This window comes from Argopecten irradians, chromosome 6 (assembly GCF_041381155.1).
Source record: "Argopecten irradians isolate NY chromosome 6, Ai_NY, whole genome shotgun sequence".
Lineage (NCBI taxonomy): Eukaryota > Metazoa > Mollusca > Bivalvia > Pectinida > Pectinidae > Argopecten > Argopecten irradians.
In genome coordinates, this window is record NC_091139.1 from 36,063,266 (window position 1) to 36,084,874 (window position 21,609).

Below are 21,609 nucleotides of genomic sequence, written 5' to 3' on the forward strand. Positions count from 1 at the left end.
GTGGACTAAAGGTATCCAGATTATTGCAGGTCCACTGTACAAGAATCACAAACAACAGGGAGCATTGGCATAAATTATATAACGGTATATTTATTTGACATCCTTCCTTTCACAAATTACACAAGTACACATTAACACACTCATTAGTTTGTCAGTATTCTAGCTTTTCACAGCTTTCTTTTTCCATATATGCTTATATTTATTAGCGTCAAAGTCATCATCATATTCCTCTACCACAGTTATCTTCTTCCGTGGCGTTCTTTTACTGATTACTGCTTTAGCTTCTTCTTCAGATAGCTCAGTTAGATCAACAGGCAACTGCAAAACATAAACAAAAAGAGATACAAACGTATAGATAGAAACACTTAACAGGTCCAACACAATATTCTACCGTATATTTAACTTAGACAAATATTGACATTTTTCAAAAGTCAGAATAAACAACAATAAGGAATTCTATAATATTACGGTATATATCAACACATAATTTGACTGATATCCAGTGATTTTGCTCATCATCACGTGTAATATTTTTGAATATGCAATTAGTGTAATGCAACCTGTAGTGATTTTCTTCGCATGCAAATTCATTGACGTCATTAAACAATGAAGTGACATCCGGTTTTGAGAATGGTGTGACAAAATGGCAGACACAGCTGGATTTTTTTCAACACATGTTTACGGTACATCTTTTAATTTTAGTGTGCCTATAATGACAACATCATCATAGAATACCCAAACATTAATGGATTAACAAATAGTACGCTATAACTGGTAGTATTATAATATACAATAATGTAAAATAAGATGTAACATTGGTTCCTCGAAAACAAACAAAAGAAGTGGAATGATGATGGTAGAGTGTCGGTGAAACTTTGCCATTTGACCATAGTAGGAAATAATTTGGATTAACATTTATTCATCTAATTACTATTTCATACCGTGATGAGTTTTCTCGGCTCCTTGTATCGCACTGTAATGGTAGAACCATCTGGATAGACTACTGTTGTAGGATACTGACGGACATAGACCCTTCTGCGGTAGCGTGTCAGTGATGTTCTACTGGATATTGTTTGATACTGCCGAATTAAATGTCCTTGGCAGACTTTACACAGCGACTCTCCAAGTCTGAAATAATTAGAATAGTTTTAATGTTATCAATCTTTCAATGAGCTTTATCTTGTGTTACATACCCAGTCTGACTTCAAGATCCTTATTCTTACTACTTTACTTTTTATGACCCTTGGTCATAATGGAATTACTATTTTTGAAATCTTGAAATATCAAGTTCAATAAAATGAGATATGTGCAACAGTTAGGAGAGAAGAAAATGATGCACTCATATACATTTACCTAGTTATTGACCTACTTCATCATATTGAAGATTGCCAGCTAGATCGATGATCACACAAAGGGCAAGAGAGTTGTATAAATCTTGGCTCTGACTCCCATGGAGTAAGAGGGGCATGGCCCAATAGTGGTAAACAGAGATAAATAATTTAAATCTCTACTAGTCATATACTAGTTCTGCAAGGACTGTAACCAAATGAGGCCAGAAACATCCTTGGGGAAATCAGGAACTTTTGAAATGCAAAATTCTTCAGAAATTATTTAAACTAAATATAATGTCACAATAACGACATGAAAATAACTGCGAAGGTAAGATTATCGAAATACGATTTTGGAAATTAAAAATTTTGAATACATGAATTCAAACAACGGCTATAACATAAAAGTCCCACGTGAAAGTCACAGTTACCTTGCCAGAGTCGCCATGTTTGTTTTACTATACTTCCGGTGTACCGCTTATATAATAGAAAAATAAATATTGAAACAATTTATTTATTCATTGACGTTTAAATTATGGTCAGATTAATATTTTCATCATTATTCTTTGATAGTCGATAAAGAAACCTTAATAATGCTGTTTTGATTTTCAGACTTAATATTAAATGTAATACGATCACTGACACATGTCACATGACCTATTTTTGGTCGTAGAAAATCATGTGACTTGCTTTCATTTTGTAGGTGACGTTATGTATGTTCAAATGATTATTAACAGTGTATTTGACCGATCCAAGGACAGATCCTCCTAAAATGACGACGTGCAAGACATGTTTAGTACTTTTTTTGGTTTTGTTTAACTGTAAGTACTGTATTTTGTTTGATTGGTATGTATTTACGCATATATTGTATACATTTGACACCCACTGTGCACTATACAATGTACATGTACTAGTTGTCAGTGCTACAAGTAAACAATGTCATCTATAATCTAGATGTTTTGAGTTTTCAGTTATTAGGATCAGTTTCTTGTGTCTTACAAAGTAGTTCTAGACATTCTTACAAAAGTCTGAGATGTTCAATTAACTCAGTATTTGCAGGTGTCAGGAACATACTAAGCCTTACAAATTAAAGTGTTCATTATAAAGATGTTTTATTGTACAGTATACAATGTAATGTAACTAGTACTTTTTCCAACACAGACTTTATATCATATTCCCATAGTAAAGTCTGCGTGATACTGATTATAGAGTACTGAGGTACAATGTATAATGTAGTAACAATACAATATAGTTTAATTGTCTCTTAATGTTTTATATATCATGTCATATATCTATAGCTGAATATATAGCTATCTTGATTTAAATTAGTAGGACTGAGGCAAACTTTGAGTTTCATCAGAGGTCATATTGATTGAGTTTGTATATTAAGTGTACTACTGCACACGATCTTCATGTGAGAAGCACGTGAGAATGTTTGTGACAATTCATATACAAATTAGGTGAACCAGATACAAAACGTGTGAAATTTATATATGTAAGCTGATATGATCAAGGTAAGAAATGCATGTATATACATATAGCATAAATTTGAAGAAAAATACATATGGAAGAAAAATATATACAAAAAACACCCAAAAAACGGCTGACTAATGTTAGCGCTTTCGGTCCATCAAAGGGAGCTTTTCAGAGTCTGAAGACTCAATTAAGGACTGGAAAATTTGTATCCGGTATGTTATTATTTAGTCTAAGAGAACTCGCATTATAGCTACTACTAAATACATGATGACAAATATATAGCCAAAGCCATCCCGCACATATGAGTACTGATATGTAGAATATTGACCATAAGATGTAATATATTTTTGTAGTTTGAATCCATATAATCATTAATGTCTGTGAAATGAAACACTTTTACTTAGACAAGTATACTTTTCAAGTCAGCTGCATTTTTACCTCTGTTTAATATATTGTTAGCAGAACAACTTTAGAGATTTATAACTTTGGTAAAGGCTGGTGAATTTTTGTTTAATGTATATCTATAGTTTACCAGGTACATTTGTATATCATTTCCATAAAAGAAGATAGCGTTTGGATACTTAGATATGTTCATCCTGTAACACTACTCCCCCCTTTCAAATGCGTTCGCCCCCGAACACAGACCAACCCAGGTTCTCTCTCCAGCGAAGCCTCTCAATCCCGTATAGCTTTCGCTTGGTGTGGTCTACGGCACCAAATGTAATAGAGCGAGATTAGTGTGCCGCCAGCCGGACTTACTGGTCCGCCGCTCTTCCGACTGAGCTAAAGGGAAATTCCCTCTAGCGCGAAACTAGAAGGCAACCATATCACTATGTACAATTAAAACCTGCTACACTCCTATATAACCTGCCTTGATTGCATGCTGAGTGGATCTCAGACTGCCCTACAGCATTATGTCTCACCAAATTGAACGCCTCTGGCCTAAACACCTACAGTAGTGATAAAAACATAATACATATACCTGGCAATATTAGTTGTCATGTGTTAAAATCAAATGTGGCCATAGGCAAAGTATTTCTGTGTGTGTTGTCGGTGTCCATCACAAATCAGTACGAGTCTAATGAAACTAATTATGATAGTTGACTTATTAAAAGGGACCATTATCTAGTAAGGTATATTAATTGACCCTTTTGCATAATTATCAAGTTTGTAATAGAGTTTATCTATTTTGGAAATATTGTAATTTTCTTTTGTAATTTTGGTTCATTGTCTAGATAGAATTGGGTAAATATTTAGGAGAAAATATATATTGTCATGATATTGTATATAGCAGTATAGCTGTATCTGACTGGACCGGTAATTGGTGACCTGGGCCCATTTTTACAAACTTTCTTTAAGGAATTTCATAACTTAAAATCATCCTTTAGTAAAGCATTGCAGATTTTAAAGAAGGATCCTAACTTAGTGTTTGTTCCTGTATATCTGTCTGAATTGGTTTCCAGATGATAACTTGAGAATTAATGGATGTATTTTGTAACACAATGGTAGCACATGGGAAAATACTATCCTGAACTCATCGGTAATATCTATGTAATATCTATTCCCGGAGGAGTTCCCGATGGAAAAAATACAGCTTTGGATTAAATTTGGGGTCAAAAGGTCAACTATAAAGGTCACTGTTACTAAAAATAGATTGTTTAAAAAAAATTGTTTCCGGACAATAAACTTGAGAAAAATCAACAGATTTTTATCAAGCTTCAAACAATGGTAGCATATGAGAAAATACAGCTTGGTACTACATATATGCATATATATCAGTGATATATTAAATATCGTATATGTTAGAAAAAAACGAGCTCACAATGGATTTCTTTATTGAGTGATATATGTGTTTGATATGTACATAATATTGAGTCTAACCTTATAAATGTTTGTTTTGGTCCAGTGACAGTTATCAGCAGTGTTACACTAACATTCTCAAAGAGCGATTTGACCTTGATCATTCCAGAGACCAAATCTTTGTGGTTGGTGCCAAGGTAAGCATGCACTGATTGACTGTCTCGATTCTCATCCATGATCTGATTCCTGTTACTTCATAAGACAGATACAGCTGTAAAGGACCAATGGTATTGTCCTCATTATTGCCAGAAGTACATCTTTTTTTCATTGTCAAGTATGACTTCTAAAGATGCCTTGAGATACATTCTTGCAGCTAATAGAGCCATAATCATATAGGCATTGAAAATAATATGTGTTATGACGTGTAAATAAAAGTCAGTTTATGATAAAAGACCATCTGGTGTATAAATTTGTATTGATTTATTTGTTAAAACTCTCACCCCACCCTTCCCCTTGTGACAAAGTTAGGGGCTTGGTTATACTGGATTCAGGTTGTCTGTTTGACTGTCTGTTGGAGGAATGAAGGGAGCTGTATAATTAGCCTCCTGGACAACAGTTCTAGTTATACTATAAAAATCAGCACACATGTCCTCATAAGCTCCTATCCTTTCAGTTTTGAGTATATCCTCTGATAATGTTATGACATACAGTTACTAATGGAGTCATATGTAGGCTTTGAAAGTGATATGTATCTAATTATGCAAGCAAAATTTAGCTTTTGTAATATTATTTTCCGATATGTAGATTTTATTGATTTATTTAATATTAAAACATCTGGCACTGACTGTGCTCTAAAATTAACAGCCTGGTCTATAATTACATATACATGTATATAATACAAAGGATCATTATACTGTAAGCCACTTAATCTGGCACTGAGGTAAATCATATGACTGAAACCTTAAGAAATACTTTCAAATAAACACCCCTCTATTTTCTTATTTAACAGTGAAACCTGTCTAAAATGACCACACAAGATACAAAGAATAGAGATCTTGACCTTTGAACACGGGTCAGAATGTGTTAAAACTGACCATTTTTGATTCAGGGAATATGGTCTGATACAGAGGTGGTCACAAGGTTTTAATGTATTTAACACCCATTGTGCTTCATTGGATGAAAATACATGGTAACTTTTAGATGGGTCTTTATAAACATACTGTAATTACGTACACTATTAGGTTGTGCATGTAGAGTCAAATGTTTCTTATCACATTTAAATTATTAACCCTTGAAGACACCTTTGGACCATTCTAGCCAGGACAATTCAATTTCTAAGCAGGGGTAAATCAATTAATCTCAAATCTTGTTGGAGTAATCTTAGATCACAGAAGTATTACAAACTGAAAGCTTATGGTATACAGTCAAACCTGTCTATAAAGACCATCCAAGGAACAAAGAAAAATGGTATGTATAGCCAAGTGGTCTTTATACATACCTGGGTAGGTCATATTGTGCTGAAATCAACCATTTACAATTCTTAGGAAGGGGTCATATTTAGCAGATGGTCCTTATACAGAGGTGGTCACTAAGACAGGTTTGACTGTAGTTATAGCAAGTTAGTAGAATGTTCACTACATTAATTGTGTGTTTTTAGCGGTCCTTTGAATGAGACAGCAGAGGTATTATTTACATATGAAATCGGAGACAAGATAAAATACACAGAAGATCATGAGTTGCTTGACCCTCTACCCAGTATTAACATAACAGCCAATAGTAGTCAGGCCGTGGAGGTCAAGCTGACAGCAAAGAAAGCCGGGAACATCAACCTCGGAATCAACTCTTCATCCTTGGAGCTGACAGGGTGAGTAATTAGCAAATATACATGTACACCTATTCATGTTTGATAAGGAAATGCAACCCCGACGATGGAAAGGCATTTAGCAAGCATATACCACTTCAATATGTAACAACCAGTCTATCCTCACCATCTGTCTTGTGTCCTAAACAATTTAAATTGTCATCTGAAGTCCCCAGATTCATGTTATTCAGTATAATTATTTGATTATCATATTTTCAGACCTTTAAGGTCACACTGCAAACTCCTAAAGGAATGCTTTTCATGGCTTCAATTTTTTTTCCCAAATCAGACAGCTCTGGTCACCATATTTTTCTGTAATCATGCAGTATCTAGAGACTCAAAGTCATGATAACTTGAAAGTGGCATGTTTAAATAAATTTGGCTCAAGTTTTATTTGAATGACCTTGACCTACTCCCAAGGTCACAAAGGTTAATTTTTAAAAACGATATAATATGTAGTTTAGGACAGGACTTGAATTAACATAAATAGTAATTTCGATGGATGCTGGTTTTATTTATGAGTGATTAATAATAATATCACTTTTATAAAATCGTTAGTTTTCCTGAATATTGTATCATTTTATGAGGCCTTTTTGTTTCCCCAGCTTAGATAATGCTTTTGTGAGGCTGAGCATCTTCCACAATTCTGCCATTGTTTACTTTAACATTGTAATTGGCTGGATCTATTTTGCTGCCTGGTCGGTATCATTTTATCCACAAGTTTATGAGAACTGGAGACGTAAAAGGTAAGTGATTTTGTACAGTAACTATAGCAGCAATTTATTTGTTCATATACTGATACAATAAGTAAATTTATTACATTTCCTACAAGAAAATCCCATTCTACAATATCACCTCTTGATTTTCTTTTTCAGTGTGATCGGCCTAAACTTTGACTTCCTTGCCTACAACATAACAGGGTTTATAGCCTACAGTTTCTTCAATGTTGGACTTTTCTGGATCAAAAGTATAGAGGTAATAGTATAGTAATACTGACAGCTTTTCAACATCTGTTTAAATTGTTAATTTTTTACTGTCACTAAATGACCTTCATACATGAAATTGCATAACTTTCTCAAAGGTAAACAAACATTAAAACTTTGAGACAAGTTTCATAATATTTCATACAAAATTCACACTAACTGAAGATATTTTGACATGTCTATAACAAACTTTAGCTACATTTTAAAGAATTTTATTGGTTATTAAATGTTCCCAAAAATTCAAGTGGAGGCAGCCATTTTGTTCTGCCGTCCTCGAATACCGATGTCACTTTATTCTTTGGTTTGATGAAATTTTGTTTAGACCAATAAAACAAACTGCTGAAAGCTGTATCTAAAAAATGATAATGCAAGTGTAGTTAAAATACTTTCTGTCACATAATTTGTTATGTTTATCAGCATTTTTTAAAGAAATTACTTGATGGAAATAAGAATGCAGTTGATCAAGAAGAATGTGTTCAAATTATGTAATAACTATTTGTTTACAGGATGACTATAAAAGTTTACATCCAAGGGGGATAAATCCTGTCCAGTTAAATGATGTGATATTTGCCCTCCATGCTGTATTTGTCACCATCATCACAATCTTACAGTGCTGTATCTATGAGGTAAACAGGCTTCACTGTAACATGTTGTAACATACATTTAATAGTAATCTTTTGTTTATTACAAAAAAGTCTTGAGTGAACAGGTTTTACATATAAATAAGTTCTCAAATGATTTCATAAAATTGAAAATTTGTCCTTCATTCAAGGTTACAGGGGTCAAATAGGCTTAAATCTTAAAAAAAAACCTTCTTGTTAATAACCAAGAGGCCTAGAGCCCTGATATTGGGCCAGTGACATGCTGATAATACCTGGATCATACATAAACATTCTTATTGTCTCTCTTATGTCATAAGTATGCACTATGATTACCAGATAGCAGGTGAGTGATTCAGGCCCATTGGTCCCTTGTTTAATTAGGTTTGTTTTCAAAAGAGATTTAAATAGAAATCACAAGATGTTTATCTAATACACATCACAAGATTTAATTAATGTACTACTTAGTTGCAAATAGTGAACTGCCTGGCGACCAATTCTTACCAAGTACCAATTATCGCCATCACATCTGTATATGTACTATTACCAAGCGTCAATAAAGTCTCTTATACTGATAGAAGACAATACCGTACCAATTTTCACAAAAAATGTCTAAAAATTTGTGTGTGATCAAACAAGTTCACATGCAATGGCTAGAATGGGTACTTGGTGAGAACTGGTGGCCTGCCAGTAATGCTAATAGGGTTTATATGAAGAATAAAACAAATTGAAACAAAAGTTCTTATTTCACATTGTTCAAATTCAACATATTATATAATGTACTGATATTTCTAAGTGAATAATTTATTTTGATAGCGTGGTGGACAAAAGATTTCGTGGATTTCTGCTGTACTACTGGTGTTAGCCTGGCTATTTATCTTGGTAACACTGTTCTTAGCAGTAGGCAATGTGATGACATGGCTTAGCTACCTCTACTGTTTCTCCTACGTCAAGCTTGGTGTTACCCTGATCAAGTATATACCACAAGTAAGTATGGTTAGTTTAATGTAAACTTAGCCATAGGCAATGTGATGACATGGCTTAGCTACCTCTACTGTTTCTCCTACGTCAAGCTTGGTGTTACCCTCATCAAGTATATACCACAAGTAAGTATGGTTAGTTTAACGTAAGGCGACTATGGTGGCCGAGTGGTGAAGATGTCCTAACATATTACCACAAGCCCTCCACCTTTGGGTTTCAAGTTCGAATCCCATGTTGGGCATTTTGGATTGCTGGTCGGTGGTTCTTTTCCGGGTAATTTGGCTTTCCTCTAACAGTAAACTTGGATGCAAAGAAACATACATATGTAGCTGCACAGAATGTAGTCTTTGGTTTGACTTGATTGATGTAATGTTTGTTAACACTCAGGGTCATGTAAGGCAGGTTAATAGGTGGACCATGGGGGGGGGGGAACGTGAAGTACATGGAGAAAAACCACAGACCAGTTGTCAGTACCTGGAAACTGCCTCAAATACTACATTTACAGTATACCCTAAGCTTGTTATGCTCATGTCTATGTATTTAATAGAGATACTGTTATCTATCAAACAACACATTACATAGCAAAGGGAGACAACCTACCACCAAGGTTATGAATGTTCCGATAGATTTCCTGATTCTTGATATATTAAAAGGAATGAGATCACAGAATGCTTTAATTAACAAATGAATATTAATTTCCAGGCGTACATGAATTACAGAAGGAAAAGCACAGTAGGTTGGAGTATAGGCAATGTATTGTTGGACTTCACTGGTGGGAGTCTTAGTCTGTTACAGATGTTCCTACTGGCCTACAATAGTGGTAAGTTGTAGGTTTGAATTATCTTAACCAAGGTCAAGTAATATATAAATACATAAATAAATAAATAAATAAATAATGGTAGATAAATAAAATCCCGAATAACTTCTTATTAGTCTGATATTGTAAATAATCAAGAAGACACAAACTAGCATGCTTAGACGAATCAAGCTACAAAGTTTGTTAAAATGAAGAACCCTGACCTTCCTTCACACGGGTCATGCATGTTTTATAATATCTTCTTATTTCATACCAGTAACCAAGTGACAAAGACTCATGATTGTTGAGTATGCTGAAATGAGAGAATATAATAAGCCCATGAAATGGGGTATATTGTATTATAAACGTCTGTACATGTACTACTGCTTTGTGTCTTGTTGATTTCTGCCCTGTTCCTTCTTTTGATGTAATGTGGTGGTGTCTTGTTGATTTCTGCCCTGTTCATTCTTTTGATGTAATGTGGTGGTGTCTTGTTAAATTCTGCCCTGTTCCTTCCTTTGAAGTAATGTGGTGGTGTCTTGTTAAATTCTGCCCTGTTCCTTCTTTTGATGTAATGTGGTGGTATCTTGTTGATTTCTGCCCTGTTCATTCTTTTGATGTAATGTGGTGGTGTCTTGTTAAATTCTGCCCTGTTCCTTCCTTTGAAGTAATGTGGTGGTGTCTTGTTAAATTCTGCCCTGTTCCTTCTTTTGATGTAATGTGGTGGTGTCTTGTTAAATTCTGCCCTGTTCCTTCTTTTGAAGTAATGTGGTGGTGTCTTGTTAAATGCTGCCCTGTTCCTTCCTTTGATGTAATGTGGTGGTGTCTTGTTGATTTCTGCCCTCTTTCTTCCTTTGATGTAATGTGGTGGTATCTTGTTAAATTCTGTTAAATTCCTGCCCTGTTCCTTCTTTTGAAGTAATGTGGTGGTGTCTTGTTAAATGCTGCCCTGTTCCTTCCTTTGATGTAATGTGGTGGTGTCTTGTTGATTTCTGCCCTCTTTCTTCCTTTGATATAATGTGGTGGTATCTTGTTAAATTCTGCCCTGTTCCTTCTTTTGATGTAATGTGGTGGTATCTTGTTAAATGCTGCCCTGTTCCTTCCTTTGATGTAATGTGGTGGTGTCTTGTTAAATTCTGCCCTGTTCCTTCTTTTGATGTAATGTGGTGGTGTCTTGTTAAATGCTGCCCTGTTCCTTCCTTTGATGTAATGTGGTGGTGTCTTGTTGATTTCTGCCCTGTTCCTTCCTTTGATGTAATGTGGTGGTGTCTTTCATGTCTTTCTATTTTCTTCAAAATGTCACAAGGTCTAGGTTATTTATGTTGATTTGTTATTGCTGGGATGAAGGACTTCCTTACCATTGGTAATGACTGACTGTTGTGTCACCTGAAAAAATATAGGTATCACTATACCCGGTATAGCAGTGGTGGCTAATGTCATCCATGTTTGGTGTGAGGTTTTTACTGCAATAATTTAAGTTACAAATAATTATATTAAAATTCATTCACAACATTTGAAAATTTTCAAAGTGAATTGCCTTTCAGGTCTAAAAGTTTATAGAAGAGTAATTTCTGCCATGTCTCAAATTTCTGTAGGCTTAACTACATACAGGTCCTCCTTACCAAACTTGGGATTGCTTTCCAGTCCAAAGGTCAAAGTTATCACTTATATTAAAATCATTTCTGTGTCAAAACTCAAGTTGTAGACCTTTCCAATGAAATTTTGTTATGAATTAAACTTAAGCATTGCTATAGACAATATGTAAAGTTCCTGTAGATAAATAATCCAAAGAAGAATGTTATACATAGTTTGAAATAGGCATTGCAAATCAATTCTATAGTTCTCAGAAATATTTGAATTATGCTTTACTTAAAATGTCTTACAGATACCCTCTGATGTTAGATTATAAACACTATTCACTGTGATTGGCCATGTTGTTACAGATGACTGGGGGTCGTTGTTTGGAGACCCCACCAAGTTTGGACTGGGAGCTTTCTCCATCTTGTTTGATATGTTGTTTATGACCCAGCATTACTGTCTCTACCGAGGAAATGTGCCTTACCACCAAATAGGTGTAGTGAATACCGGCAACGCAGGCCAAACTACCAACAGTGTAGAAAAGGCTTGATAGTAGGTGACATAGACCTACTCTTCAGTACCCTTTCTAACTCTTTGACATTTGTTTCCCTCATACCTAATTTGGTGACATTCTCTCCTGTTTATCTTATTTTCGTCTAATCCTATACGTTTCTCCCTTCCATCCTATTCTGGTGACATTTCTTCCCGTCCTTCCCATTTTGGTGACATTTCCTCCCGTCCTTCCTATTTTGGTGACATTTCCTCCTCTTCATCCTATCCTATTTTGGTGACATTTCCTCCCTTTATCCTATTTTGGTGACATTTCCTCCCTTTCCTATTTTGGTGACATTTCCTCCCTTCCATCCTATTTTGGTGACATTTCCTCCCTTCCATCCTATTTTGGTGACATTTCCTCCTTCCATCCTATTTTGGTGACCTTTCCTCCCTTCCATCCTATTTTGGTGACATTTCCTCCCTTCCATCCTATTTTGGTGACATTTCCTCCTCTTCATCCTATTTTGGTGACATTTCCTCCCTTCCATCCTATTTTGGTGACATTTCCTCCTCTTCATCCTATTTTGGTGACATTTCCTCCCTTCCATCCTATTTTGGTGACATTCCCCTCCTTTCCATCCTATTTTGGTGACATTTCCTTCCTTCCATCCTATTTTGGTGACATTTCCTCCCTTCCATCCTATTTTGGTGACATTTCCTCCCTTCCATCCTATTTTGGTGACATTTCCTCCCTTCCATCCTATTTTGGTGACATTTCCTCCCTTCCATCCTATTTTGGTGACATTTCCTCCTTCCATCCTATTTTGGTGACCTTTCCTCCCTTCCATCCTATTTTGGTGACATTTCCTTCCTTCCATCCTATTTTGGTGACATTTCCTTCCTTCCATCCTATTTTGGTGACATTTCCTCCTTCCATCCTATTTTGGTGACATTTCCTCCCTTCCATCCTATTTTGGTGACATTTCCTTCCTTCCATCCTATTTTGGTGACATTTCCTCCCTTCCATCCTATTTTGGTGACATTTCCTCCTTCCATCCTATTTTGGTGACATTTCCTCCCTTCCATCCTATTTTGGTGACATTTCCTCCCTTCCATCCTATTTTGGTGACATTTCCTCCCTTCCATCCTATTTTGGTGACATTTCCTCCCTTCCATCCTATTTTGGTGACATTTCCTCCCTTCCATCCTATTTTGGTGACATTTCCTCCCTTCCATCCTATTTTGGTGACATTTCCTCCCTTCCATCCTATTTTGGTGACATTTCCCTCCTTCCATCCTATTTTGGTGACATTTCCTCCCCTTCATCCTATTTTGGTGACATTTCCTCCCTTCCATCCTATTTTGGTGACATTTCCTCCCCTCCATCCTATTTTGGTGACATTTCCTCCCCTTCCATCCTATTTTGGTGACATTTCCTCCCTTCCATCCTATTTTGGTGACATTTCCTTCCTTCCATCCTATTTTGGTGACATTTCCTTCCTTCCATCCTATTTTGGTGACATTTCCTTCCTTCCATCCTATTTTGGTGACATTTCCTTCCTTCCATCCTATTTTGGTGACATTTCCCTCCCTTCCATCCTATTTTGGTGACATTTCCTCCCTTCCATCCTATTTTGGTGACATTTCCTCCCTTCCATCCTATTTTGGTGACATTTCCTCCCTTCCATCCTATTTTGGTGACATTTCCTTCCTTCCATCCTATTTTGGTGACATACCCCTCCTTCCATCCTATTTTGGTGACATTTCCTCCCCTTCATCCTATTTTGGTGACATTTCCTCCCTTCCATCCTATTTTGGTGACATTTCCTTCCTTCCATCCTATTTTGGTGACATTTCCTTCCTTCCATCCTATTTTGGTGACATTTCCTCCCTTCATCCTATTTTGGTGACATTTCCTCCCCTTCATCCTATTTTGGTGACATTTCCTCCCTTCCATCCTATTTTGGTGACATTTCCCTCCTTCCATCCTATTTTGGTGACATTTCCTCCTTCCATCCTATTTTGGTGACATTTCCTCCCTTCCATCCTATTTTGGTGACATTTCCTCCCTTCCATCCTATTTTGGTGACATTTCCTCCCTTCAATCCTATTTTGGTGACATTTCCTCCCTTCCATCCTATTTTGGTGACATTTCCTCCTTCCATCCTATTTTGGTGACATTTCCTCCCTTCCATCCTATTTTGGTGACATTTCCTCCCTTCCATCCTATTTTGGTGACATTTCCTCCCTTCCATCCTATTTTGGTGACATTTCCTCCTTCCATCCTATTTTGGTGACATTTCCTCCTTCCATCCTATTTTGGTGACATTTCCTCCCTTCCATCCTATTTTGGTGACATTTCCTTCCTTCCATCCTATTTTGGTGACATTTCCTTCCTTCCATCCTATTTTGGTGACATTTCCTTCCTTCCATCCTATTTTGGTGACATTTCCTCTCTTCCATCCTATTTTGGTGACATTTCCTCCCTTTATCCTATTTTGGTGACATTTCCTTCCTTCCATCCTATTTTGGTGACATTTCCTTCCTTCCATCCTATTTTGGTGACATTTCCTCCCTTCCATCCTATTTTGGTGACATTTCCTCCCTTCCATCCTATTTTGGTGACATTTCCTCCCTTCCATCCTATTTTGGTGACATTTCCTCCCTTCCATCCTATTTTGGTGACATTTCCTCCCTTCCATCCTATTTTGGTGACATTTCCTCCCCTTCATCCTATTTTGGTGACATTTCCTCCCTTCCATCCTATTTTGGTGACATTTCCTCCCCTTCATCCTATTTTGGTGACATTTCCTCCTTCCATCCTATTTTGGTGACATTTCCTCCTTCCATCCTATTTTGGTGACATTTCCTCCCCTTCATCCTATTTTGGTGACATTTCCTCCCTTCCATCCTATTTTGGTGACATTTCCTCCCCTTCATCCTATTTTGGTGACATTTCCTCCTTCCATCCTATTTTGGTGACATTTCCTCCCTTCCATCCTATTTTGGTGACATTTCCTCCCTTTCATCCTATTTTGGTGACATTTCCTCCCTTCCATCCTATTTTGGTGACATTTCCTCCCTTCCATCCTATTTTGGTGACATTTCCTCCCTTCCATCCTATTTTGGTGACATTTCCTCCTTCCATCCTATTTTGGTGACATTTCCTCCCTTCCATCCTATTTTGGTGACATTTCCTCCCTTCATCCTATTTTGGTGACATTTCCTCCCTTTATCCTATTTTGGTGACATTTCCTCCCCTTCATCCTATTTTGGTGACATTTCCTCCCTTCCATCCTATTTTGGTGACATTTCCTCCCCTTCATCCAATTTTTGTGACATTTCCTCCCTTCCATCCTATTTTGGTGACATACCCCTCCTTCCATCCGATTTTGGTGACATTTCCTCCCCTTCATCCAATTTTTGTGACATTTCCTCCCTTCCATCCTATTTTGGTGACATACCCCTCCTTCCATCCTATTTTGGTGACATTTCCTCCCTTCCATCCTATTTTGGTGACATTTCCTCCTTCCATCCTATTTTGGTGACATTTCCTCCCTTCCATCCTATTTTGGTGACATTTCCTCCCTTCCATCCTATTTTGGTGACATTTCCTCCCTTCCATCCTATTTTGGTGACATTTCCTCCCTTCCATCCTATTTTGGTGACATTTCCTCTCCTTCCATCCTATTTTGGTGACATTTCCTCCCCTTCATCCAATTTTTGTGACATTTCCTCCCTTCATCCTATTTTGGTGACATTTCCTCCCCTTCATCCTATTTTGGTGACATTTCCTCCCTTTCATCCTATTTTGGTGACATTTCCTCCCCTTCATCCTATTTTGGTGACATTTCCTCCCCTTCATCCTATTTTGGTGACATTTCCTCCCCTCCATCCTATTTTGGTGACATTTCCTCCCCTTCATCCTATTTTGGTGACATCCTATTTTGGTGACATTTCCTCCCCTTCATTTCCTATTTTGGTGACATTTCCTCCTTCCATCCTATTTTGGTGACATCATCCTATTTTGGTGACAGTTCCTCCTTCCATCCTATCTTGGTGACATACCCTCCTTCATCCTATTTGGTGACATTTTCTGCCCTTCATCTTATTTTGGTGACATTTCCTCCCTTCCATCCTATTTTGGTGACATTTCCTCCCCTCCATCCTATTTTGGTGACATTTCCTCCCCTCCATCCTATTTTGGTGACATTCCTCCTGACCATCCTATTTCTGTTCATTAAAATTTAAGAATAGCATATCAGTATTTCAACCAAAAAAATTACTGCTTTGAAACCAGTAACTGAAAAGTCTGGCAAAAAATAAAACTGGCTTGTACTTTCTTTCTGTCTTTTTTGACAATGGAAATGTCTTAAAAATGATTTCTCCTATTTTAAACTCTTCAAAAAATTAATTTCAATCCTGTAAAGAGCCTATCTGTTACAAGTATCCACACTATATTGATTTTTTTTATGGTTTCAGATGACTGGGGCTCATTGTTTGGTGATCCGACTAAGTTTGGACTCGGAGCGTTTTCCATTTTTTTTGATGTGCTGTTTATGATCCAGCACTATGGACTATATAGGTACAAGGTATCATATGAGCCAATTCAACAAAAAGATGATGATGATGACGACATCGAAGAAAGCATAAAGCAGGAAGTTCTATAGTTAAATGTTCTCAGGTCGTAAATATACTTTATTGCAATTTCATGATTTTCCCATAACTATGAGATCCACAGTCAAATTATTCAAACTACTACATGATAAACTTTATAACAGACTGAGAATTCATGTTTTTCATGGGGAGATCTTGACCTACATTAAATGTTTTATCTGGTATTTTCTGTTTTGGTTATAAACGCATTATCAAGTAGTGTTATGTGTATATTCAGAATTTGGCTGGGGGAGGTCACTGCGGCTCCATTATAAAAGTATATTTTAGATGGTTTGAGTGTTAGTTGTTTTATAAGGATGTGTTCAAGAGTTTGTTAATTCTTAAAACTTCATGATGTTCATACCCATGTGCTGTAAAATGATTACAGATGATTATCATGGATATTTGTCTAAATTGGTTTTATAATATTGTTTTATGTAAAGATTTCTGTGATATCTTTCTGTCTTTTCGTTTCACAGAATTGTTCTTGTGAATAAATGTTATTGATGTCATTTGGTGAGAGTAAAGACGGTAAATACATAGGATGAAGCCTACTAACAATAAGTACATGATCACAAGAATAGATAAGTCAAAAGGTACTCAGCCTAACCACAGTTTTTTGACTCTATAGATATATATCTAAGTCTTCAGGCATCTTTGTTTCGAGAAATCGTAGTCTGAGCATCCAATTATTAAAACACGATTGATGCACATATAGCAATATTTTTAAAGTAATTCCTAAAACTGTTTAGTACACCATTCATCCTTACTGTGTAGTTTCCATACTATTAATTTTATCTTGTGTCTTTACTCTCATACTTCTTATATGACATCTGTAAACATTTAAAAGATTGATGTTTTGCTCAGTATAGTGTAACATTTTACTATGAATTCTAACGTAAAGCTAAAGCTAAAATGTTTTCGGATAATTTGCATTAACTTTGCATGATGTTAAATTTGTTTTTTAGTGTTAATCAGTGTACTTATCATACCAATGTAGAATCACAGAATGTCAACTGTTTCAAATACTCATCGCATTTGTACCTGTGTTTTGTTTGTATATTTTTTTTTCTTTTATGTATATTTTCCTTTTAAGATGAGCTAGTTGTCCCCTCATCAGATATTCTAGGTGCTTATCCAGATTGTTGATTTGTTTGATATTGCATACTGTATTTATATCCACTTGGTTCAATAAGTTTAACTTGATGTTGATATACAGGGCATCCTTTACCGAGGTATGAGAATCAAGTTACATACCGGGTACATATGAATATGTGGAAAATGTACATTTGGCTCTGACTTGTCAACAGGTTTTATTTCATTATTTTCAATTTTTGTTTATCATTTTAACACACAAGTTCTGAACACTTATTGTGATATTGCACATATTGTATGTGTTTATAGTCAAATTGTCAGGCTTTATTTTATATTGTGAAGCTTCAGTTTTAAGTTAATTTATCACACAAAAGTGCATTATGTAGGAATCGTCAACGTCCTTGATGTATTCTCTCGGTTTTAAATGTTTATGCAATAACCACTAAAAGATATTTTTAGTCAAATTATCTGTAGTTAAGCATCTCTGTCTATAGGGCAGGGGTGGATTGTTAATTATAACTTAGACTGAATTTTCACATTATTTGTATGTATGATGAACTTTAATGAATGATGTCATTGTTTTGTAACAACTTCCAAATTGTATAATAAATCTTTATGAATCGGATCAAACTTTTAATAATAAATACCAATAAAATATTCCACTGTTGTTTAGTTTTAACAGTATTTATTCATATAACGATGTATATACAAATGATTTTTTCTATGAAAACAAATTTTGCAATTAAGTTATAAAAAAATTTTTTTACTGCGATTCGTTTTTGCCAATACTGAAATCCTCTCAAAATATAAAGTTTTATTGTATGTGAAAATAAGTAGGTTTACATGTACAGTAGAGATATGTTTGGCAGCCATCACTAGATCCTGTCAGTTTCATGTTCAAGCATACAGAAGACACAGGTAAATTGATCCTAAGATGTACATCAAAGGAATTGTATAACGGTACACTGTGGTTGACTGTTGCTTTGAAGTTGGGCGCCACTCTCTCTGTAATCTTCAAAATAAGTCTATGCATGCCTGTGATTGGTCAGGTTTTTTTCTTCTGAACTGCCCCCTGTTTAACTAAGATATCATCCAGGGGAGGATATAATGTAACCCTTAAAGAGTATTGAGTTTGAACCCGATGTGCTGCCACACTAGCATCAGCACACATGCGTACAATATAGCATCACCTGTGATCCAGAGAGTAACTTACTACCAGACAGTAGTCATTGGCTTAACCCATTACCAGATTACTAGTAGTCAGTGGCTTTCCTCTATCAGAGAAACCATGCATGTCCTTAAACAACAATGCATACTGATATGAACAGCATACTAGGTAACGTCTATTAAATAGAGACCAGGCAAATCTGAATTTGAGGAGTTATCATCCCTTGTAAAGTAGGCAAGCAATAATATTATTTATTATGTGGTCAGTCTGTGGTCGTAATTTCAAAGAAAACAACTCCATTTTCACACACAAACTGACGACCCACTGGTTCTCTGAGCAGGACGATGTGTAATATGTATCCGGTCCATTATTTCTAGTACATGTCATGATGTGTTGTGATTTGATAGATTAATCTTTTCACAACCATTATTTCACTATTGACCAAAAACATGAAACATTTTCTTCGGGTTGGAAATACATTTTATGTTAGGATGTTTGTTACACTGCCGGTGAATGTGACATCATCAAAATATATTGTATATAAAAGATAAATACATGGTTTGTATCAAGTTCTCCGACAACACAACATCAGTAACGTGTGTATTGTAGTGTCTCCATTATTAAGCAGCTAACCGCGATACTCGAGCAAACAATCTCAACACGAATAGTCTATAGTCAACAACTTTATTCTTTGTGTACATATATTGATTCTTAATTTCATGAATAACTTTTTCATTTATTTAATGGTGTCATAAAAATAAATTTCTTCTCTAATTTTCTTCATGCTGTAGATTCCAACATGTTGATTTTTTACATATGAACACATTTAGAAAATCTCAACAACAACTGGTATGAAAGTAGCAAAGTCATCAAAGGTTCCAATAAATACAAATAAATAAAACGTCAGTAAATGGTGGAAACCACAGAAAAAAACACTAAAGTTCTATCTCGACATATAACACTGAGTTTGTACTTTAAAACAACAGGTGTTGACTATGATATAAGCTTGTTACAAAAACTACAATAACAGGAAAGCTTTGTCATGTTTGTGTCATTATGGTGTGTATCTGTATGGCACTGCCGATTATCCTAAAGTCATACATGTAAACTTTACTAGTTTGATAAAATTAAACTCCAAAAGGAGAATATGTACAACAGGAAAATATTTCAATAACTTTCCATAAAAAATTCTGAAGTACTTCAGAATCAAAGTACTGAAAGTACTGCTGCGGTAAAACTTCTGGATGATAGGAGTTGATTCGAGTGTTAAAGATTGATAAGTCAATGGTTATATTATCAGTATAACTGCAAATTGGAAAACGATCCAAAGAAAACAGGACTTAAACTAAGGCTGAAAAACTAATACAAATAATTGTTTTTTATTTGGTCGTAATAATTTACCACATTGATTTATTTTCTCACATTTTGTACAGGTCCAGTTATTCTAAATACACATAATGCATTTCAGTTGCAGAACCTTCAATCAAAGAGGAAGTATTTATGTTGTCAAGTTTATATAAAGAAAAGTTTCAGCATTATGGTGACTTGTAATGTCAAATTTAAATTGATTTTTTTTTTGTTAAAAAATAAACAGGCATTCTTCAGATATCAAGAAAAAACTTACTGGTTAATATTATTTTAAAAATTTCATATACTTGTTTAAGCGATGTACCGTATGACGTATTTGACCTTTAATGACTAATATGAAATGACATCAAGGATTCCTTTTTAACAAAAATGTATCATAGGACAAGTTTTAAGAACACCATACTAAATCTATAAGTACAAAATTTAATGGTTCTCAGACGTATGTAACAAAATTTATAACTAACGTATATTGTCATAAAGGATGACTTTCATGCTTCATAACTTCACGAATACTACATTTCAGGCAACATATCAGGGAGGAATTCAGGAGGGGAAAAGAGGGGAAAGAGAGAAAAAAAAAATCTCTGTCAGCTATCAGCTGTTTACCGGTATACTTGCTATTATCAAGTTTCAAAGTACATGTTATGTATATATATTAACTAAAGATTCAACTAGAATAACCTAAGTTAATTAACTAAACGACATGTAAATGGCACGAAGGATGTTTTTTGTCAAAACATGTTAATATTTTTTCTCTATGTCTATCAAGTTTGTAGTACATTACAACATATATTCTATCAAACGGTAACGGCAACGAGTTACCTAAATGACAGATATTGTCATCAGTGTCCTTTTCTAACTACAATTTGTAAATATCTTCTTATTTAAACATTATGGAAAGTTGTTCAGCAAAATTTGGAGCAAGGATAGGTCCAAAATTCGGATCGCAAATTCACTCAGAAATTTTACTTTGACATGATAATTTACTTTGAAATTTGACTATTGGTTCCAAAACTGTTTTCATAAGGCTTGAACATGATAATTTACTTTGAAATATGAATATTGGTAGAAAAAACTGTTCTTATAAGGCTTGGTTCAAGAAAAACATAATTGTAGTATAATGAATTAATGAAGGATAGTGACACGCTTACTTTTTACTGTTTTGATGAAATTGATACAAATCTATCAGATTAGTACTAATTTTGTGGAATATCACGGTTTTAGTATCTGCTATCAGAGAATACCTGAATTAGGCTGACTCTGAAATATGTCAAATTTGTTTCCTACTTACATTAAATATTTCATATTGATCTGTACAACGTAATGAAAAAATAACATACTCCTACCGGGAGGAGAAGATGGGAAGACTTGATTAGTTCAGTCGAATCATTTGAAATGGGTTGATATTTCTAAAATTTCCTTTAC

At 35.2% G+C, this 21,609-nt stretch overlaps 2 protein-coding genes across 6 annotated transcripts; one reads left to right on the forward strand and one right to left on the reverse strand.

Annotated features, from left to right (window-relative positions):
- Positions 1-70: 70 nt before the first annotated feature.
- Positions 71-1,804, reverse strand: LOC138325750 (large ribosomal subunit protein mL55-like). 3 transcript variants are annotated; one of them, XR_011208820.1, is made up of 3 exons: positions 1,354-1,654; positions 942-1,128; positions 71-318 (listed from the first exon to the last, which is right to left on the reverse strand). XR_011208820.1 is itself a non-coding variant. In XM_069271608.1 (3 exons), the coding sequence occupies exons 1-3, from the start codon at positions 1,774-1,776 to the stop codon at positions 160-162; spliced, it is 363 nt and encodes a 120-aa protein (XP_069127709.1). In that variant the 5' UTR covers positions 1,777-1,804; the 3' UTR covers positions 71-159. The 3 variants fall into 3 exon arrangements, 2 of the variants coding, with proteins under 2 accessions (XP_069127709.1, XP_069127710.1); XM_069271608.1 differs by lacking the exon at positions 1,354-1,654 and adding an exon at positions 1,760-1,804; XM_069271609.1 differs by having other exon boundaries at positions 1,370-1,657.
- Positions 1,805-2,000: 196 nt separating this feature from the next.
- On the forward strand, positions 2,001-18,308 carry LOC138325751 (cystinosin-like). 3 transcript variants are annotated; one of them, XM_069271611.1, is made up of 10 exons: positions 2,001-2,149; positions 4,711-4,801; positions 6,262-6,468; positions 7,071-7,211; positions 7,341-7,440; positions 7,955-8,074; positions 8,864-9,034; positions 9,731-9,848; positions 11,768-11,958; positions 16,380-16,517. In XM_069271611.1, exons 1-9 carry the CDS (start codon positions 2,101-2,103, stop codon positions 11,950-11,952), a joined length of 1,182 nt encoding a protein of 393 aa, XP_069127712.1. In that variant the 5' UTR covers positions 2,001-2,100; the 3' UTR covers positions 11,953-11,958; positions 16,380-16,517. The 3 variants fall into 3 exon arrangements, with proteins under 3 accessions (XP_069127712.1, XP_069127713.1, XP_069127711.1); XM_069271612.1 differs by having other exon boundaries at positions 11,768-11,954; positions 16,380-16,515; XM_069271610.1 differs by lacking the exon at positions 11,768-11,958 and having other exon boundaries at positions 16,380-18,308.
- Positions 18,309-21,609: the final 3,301 nt, after the last annotated feature.

Coding starts and splice junctions, on each gene's coding strand:
- LOC138325750 (XM_069271608.1), bottom strand. Junction 319..941: donor AGCCGAGAAAACTCATCACG/GTATGAAATAGT, acceptor TATGTTTTGCAG/TTGCCTGTTGATCTAACTGA.
- LOC138325751 (XM_069271610.1), top strand. CDS start 2,101: ATGACGACGTGCAAGACATGTTTAGTACTTTTTTTGGTTTTGTTTAAC. Junction 7,212..7,340: donor GAGAACTGGAGACGTAAAAG/GTAAGTGATTTT, acceptor TTTCTTTTTCAG/TGTGATCGGCCTAAACTTTG. Junction 7,441..7,954: donor TCTGGATCAAAAGTATAGAG/GTAATAGTATAG, acceptor ATTTGTTTACAG/GATGACTATAAAAGTTTACA.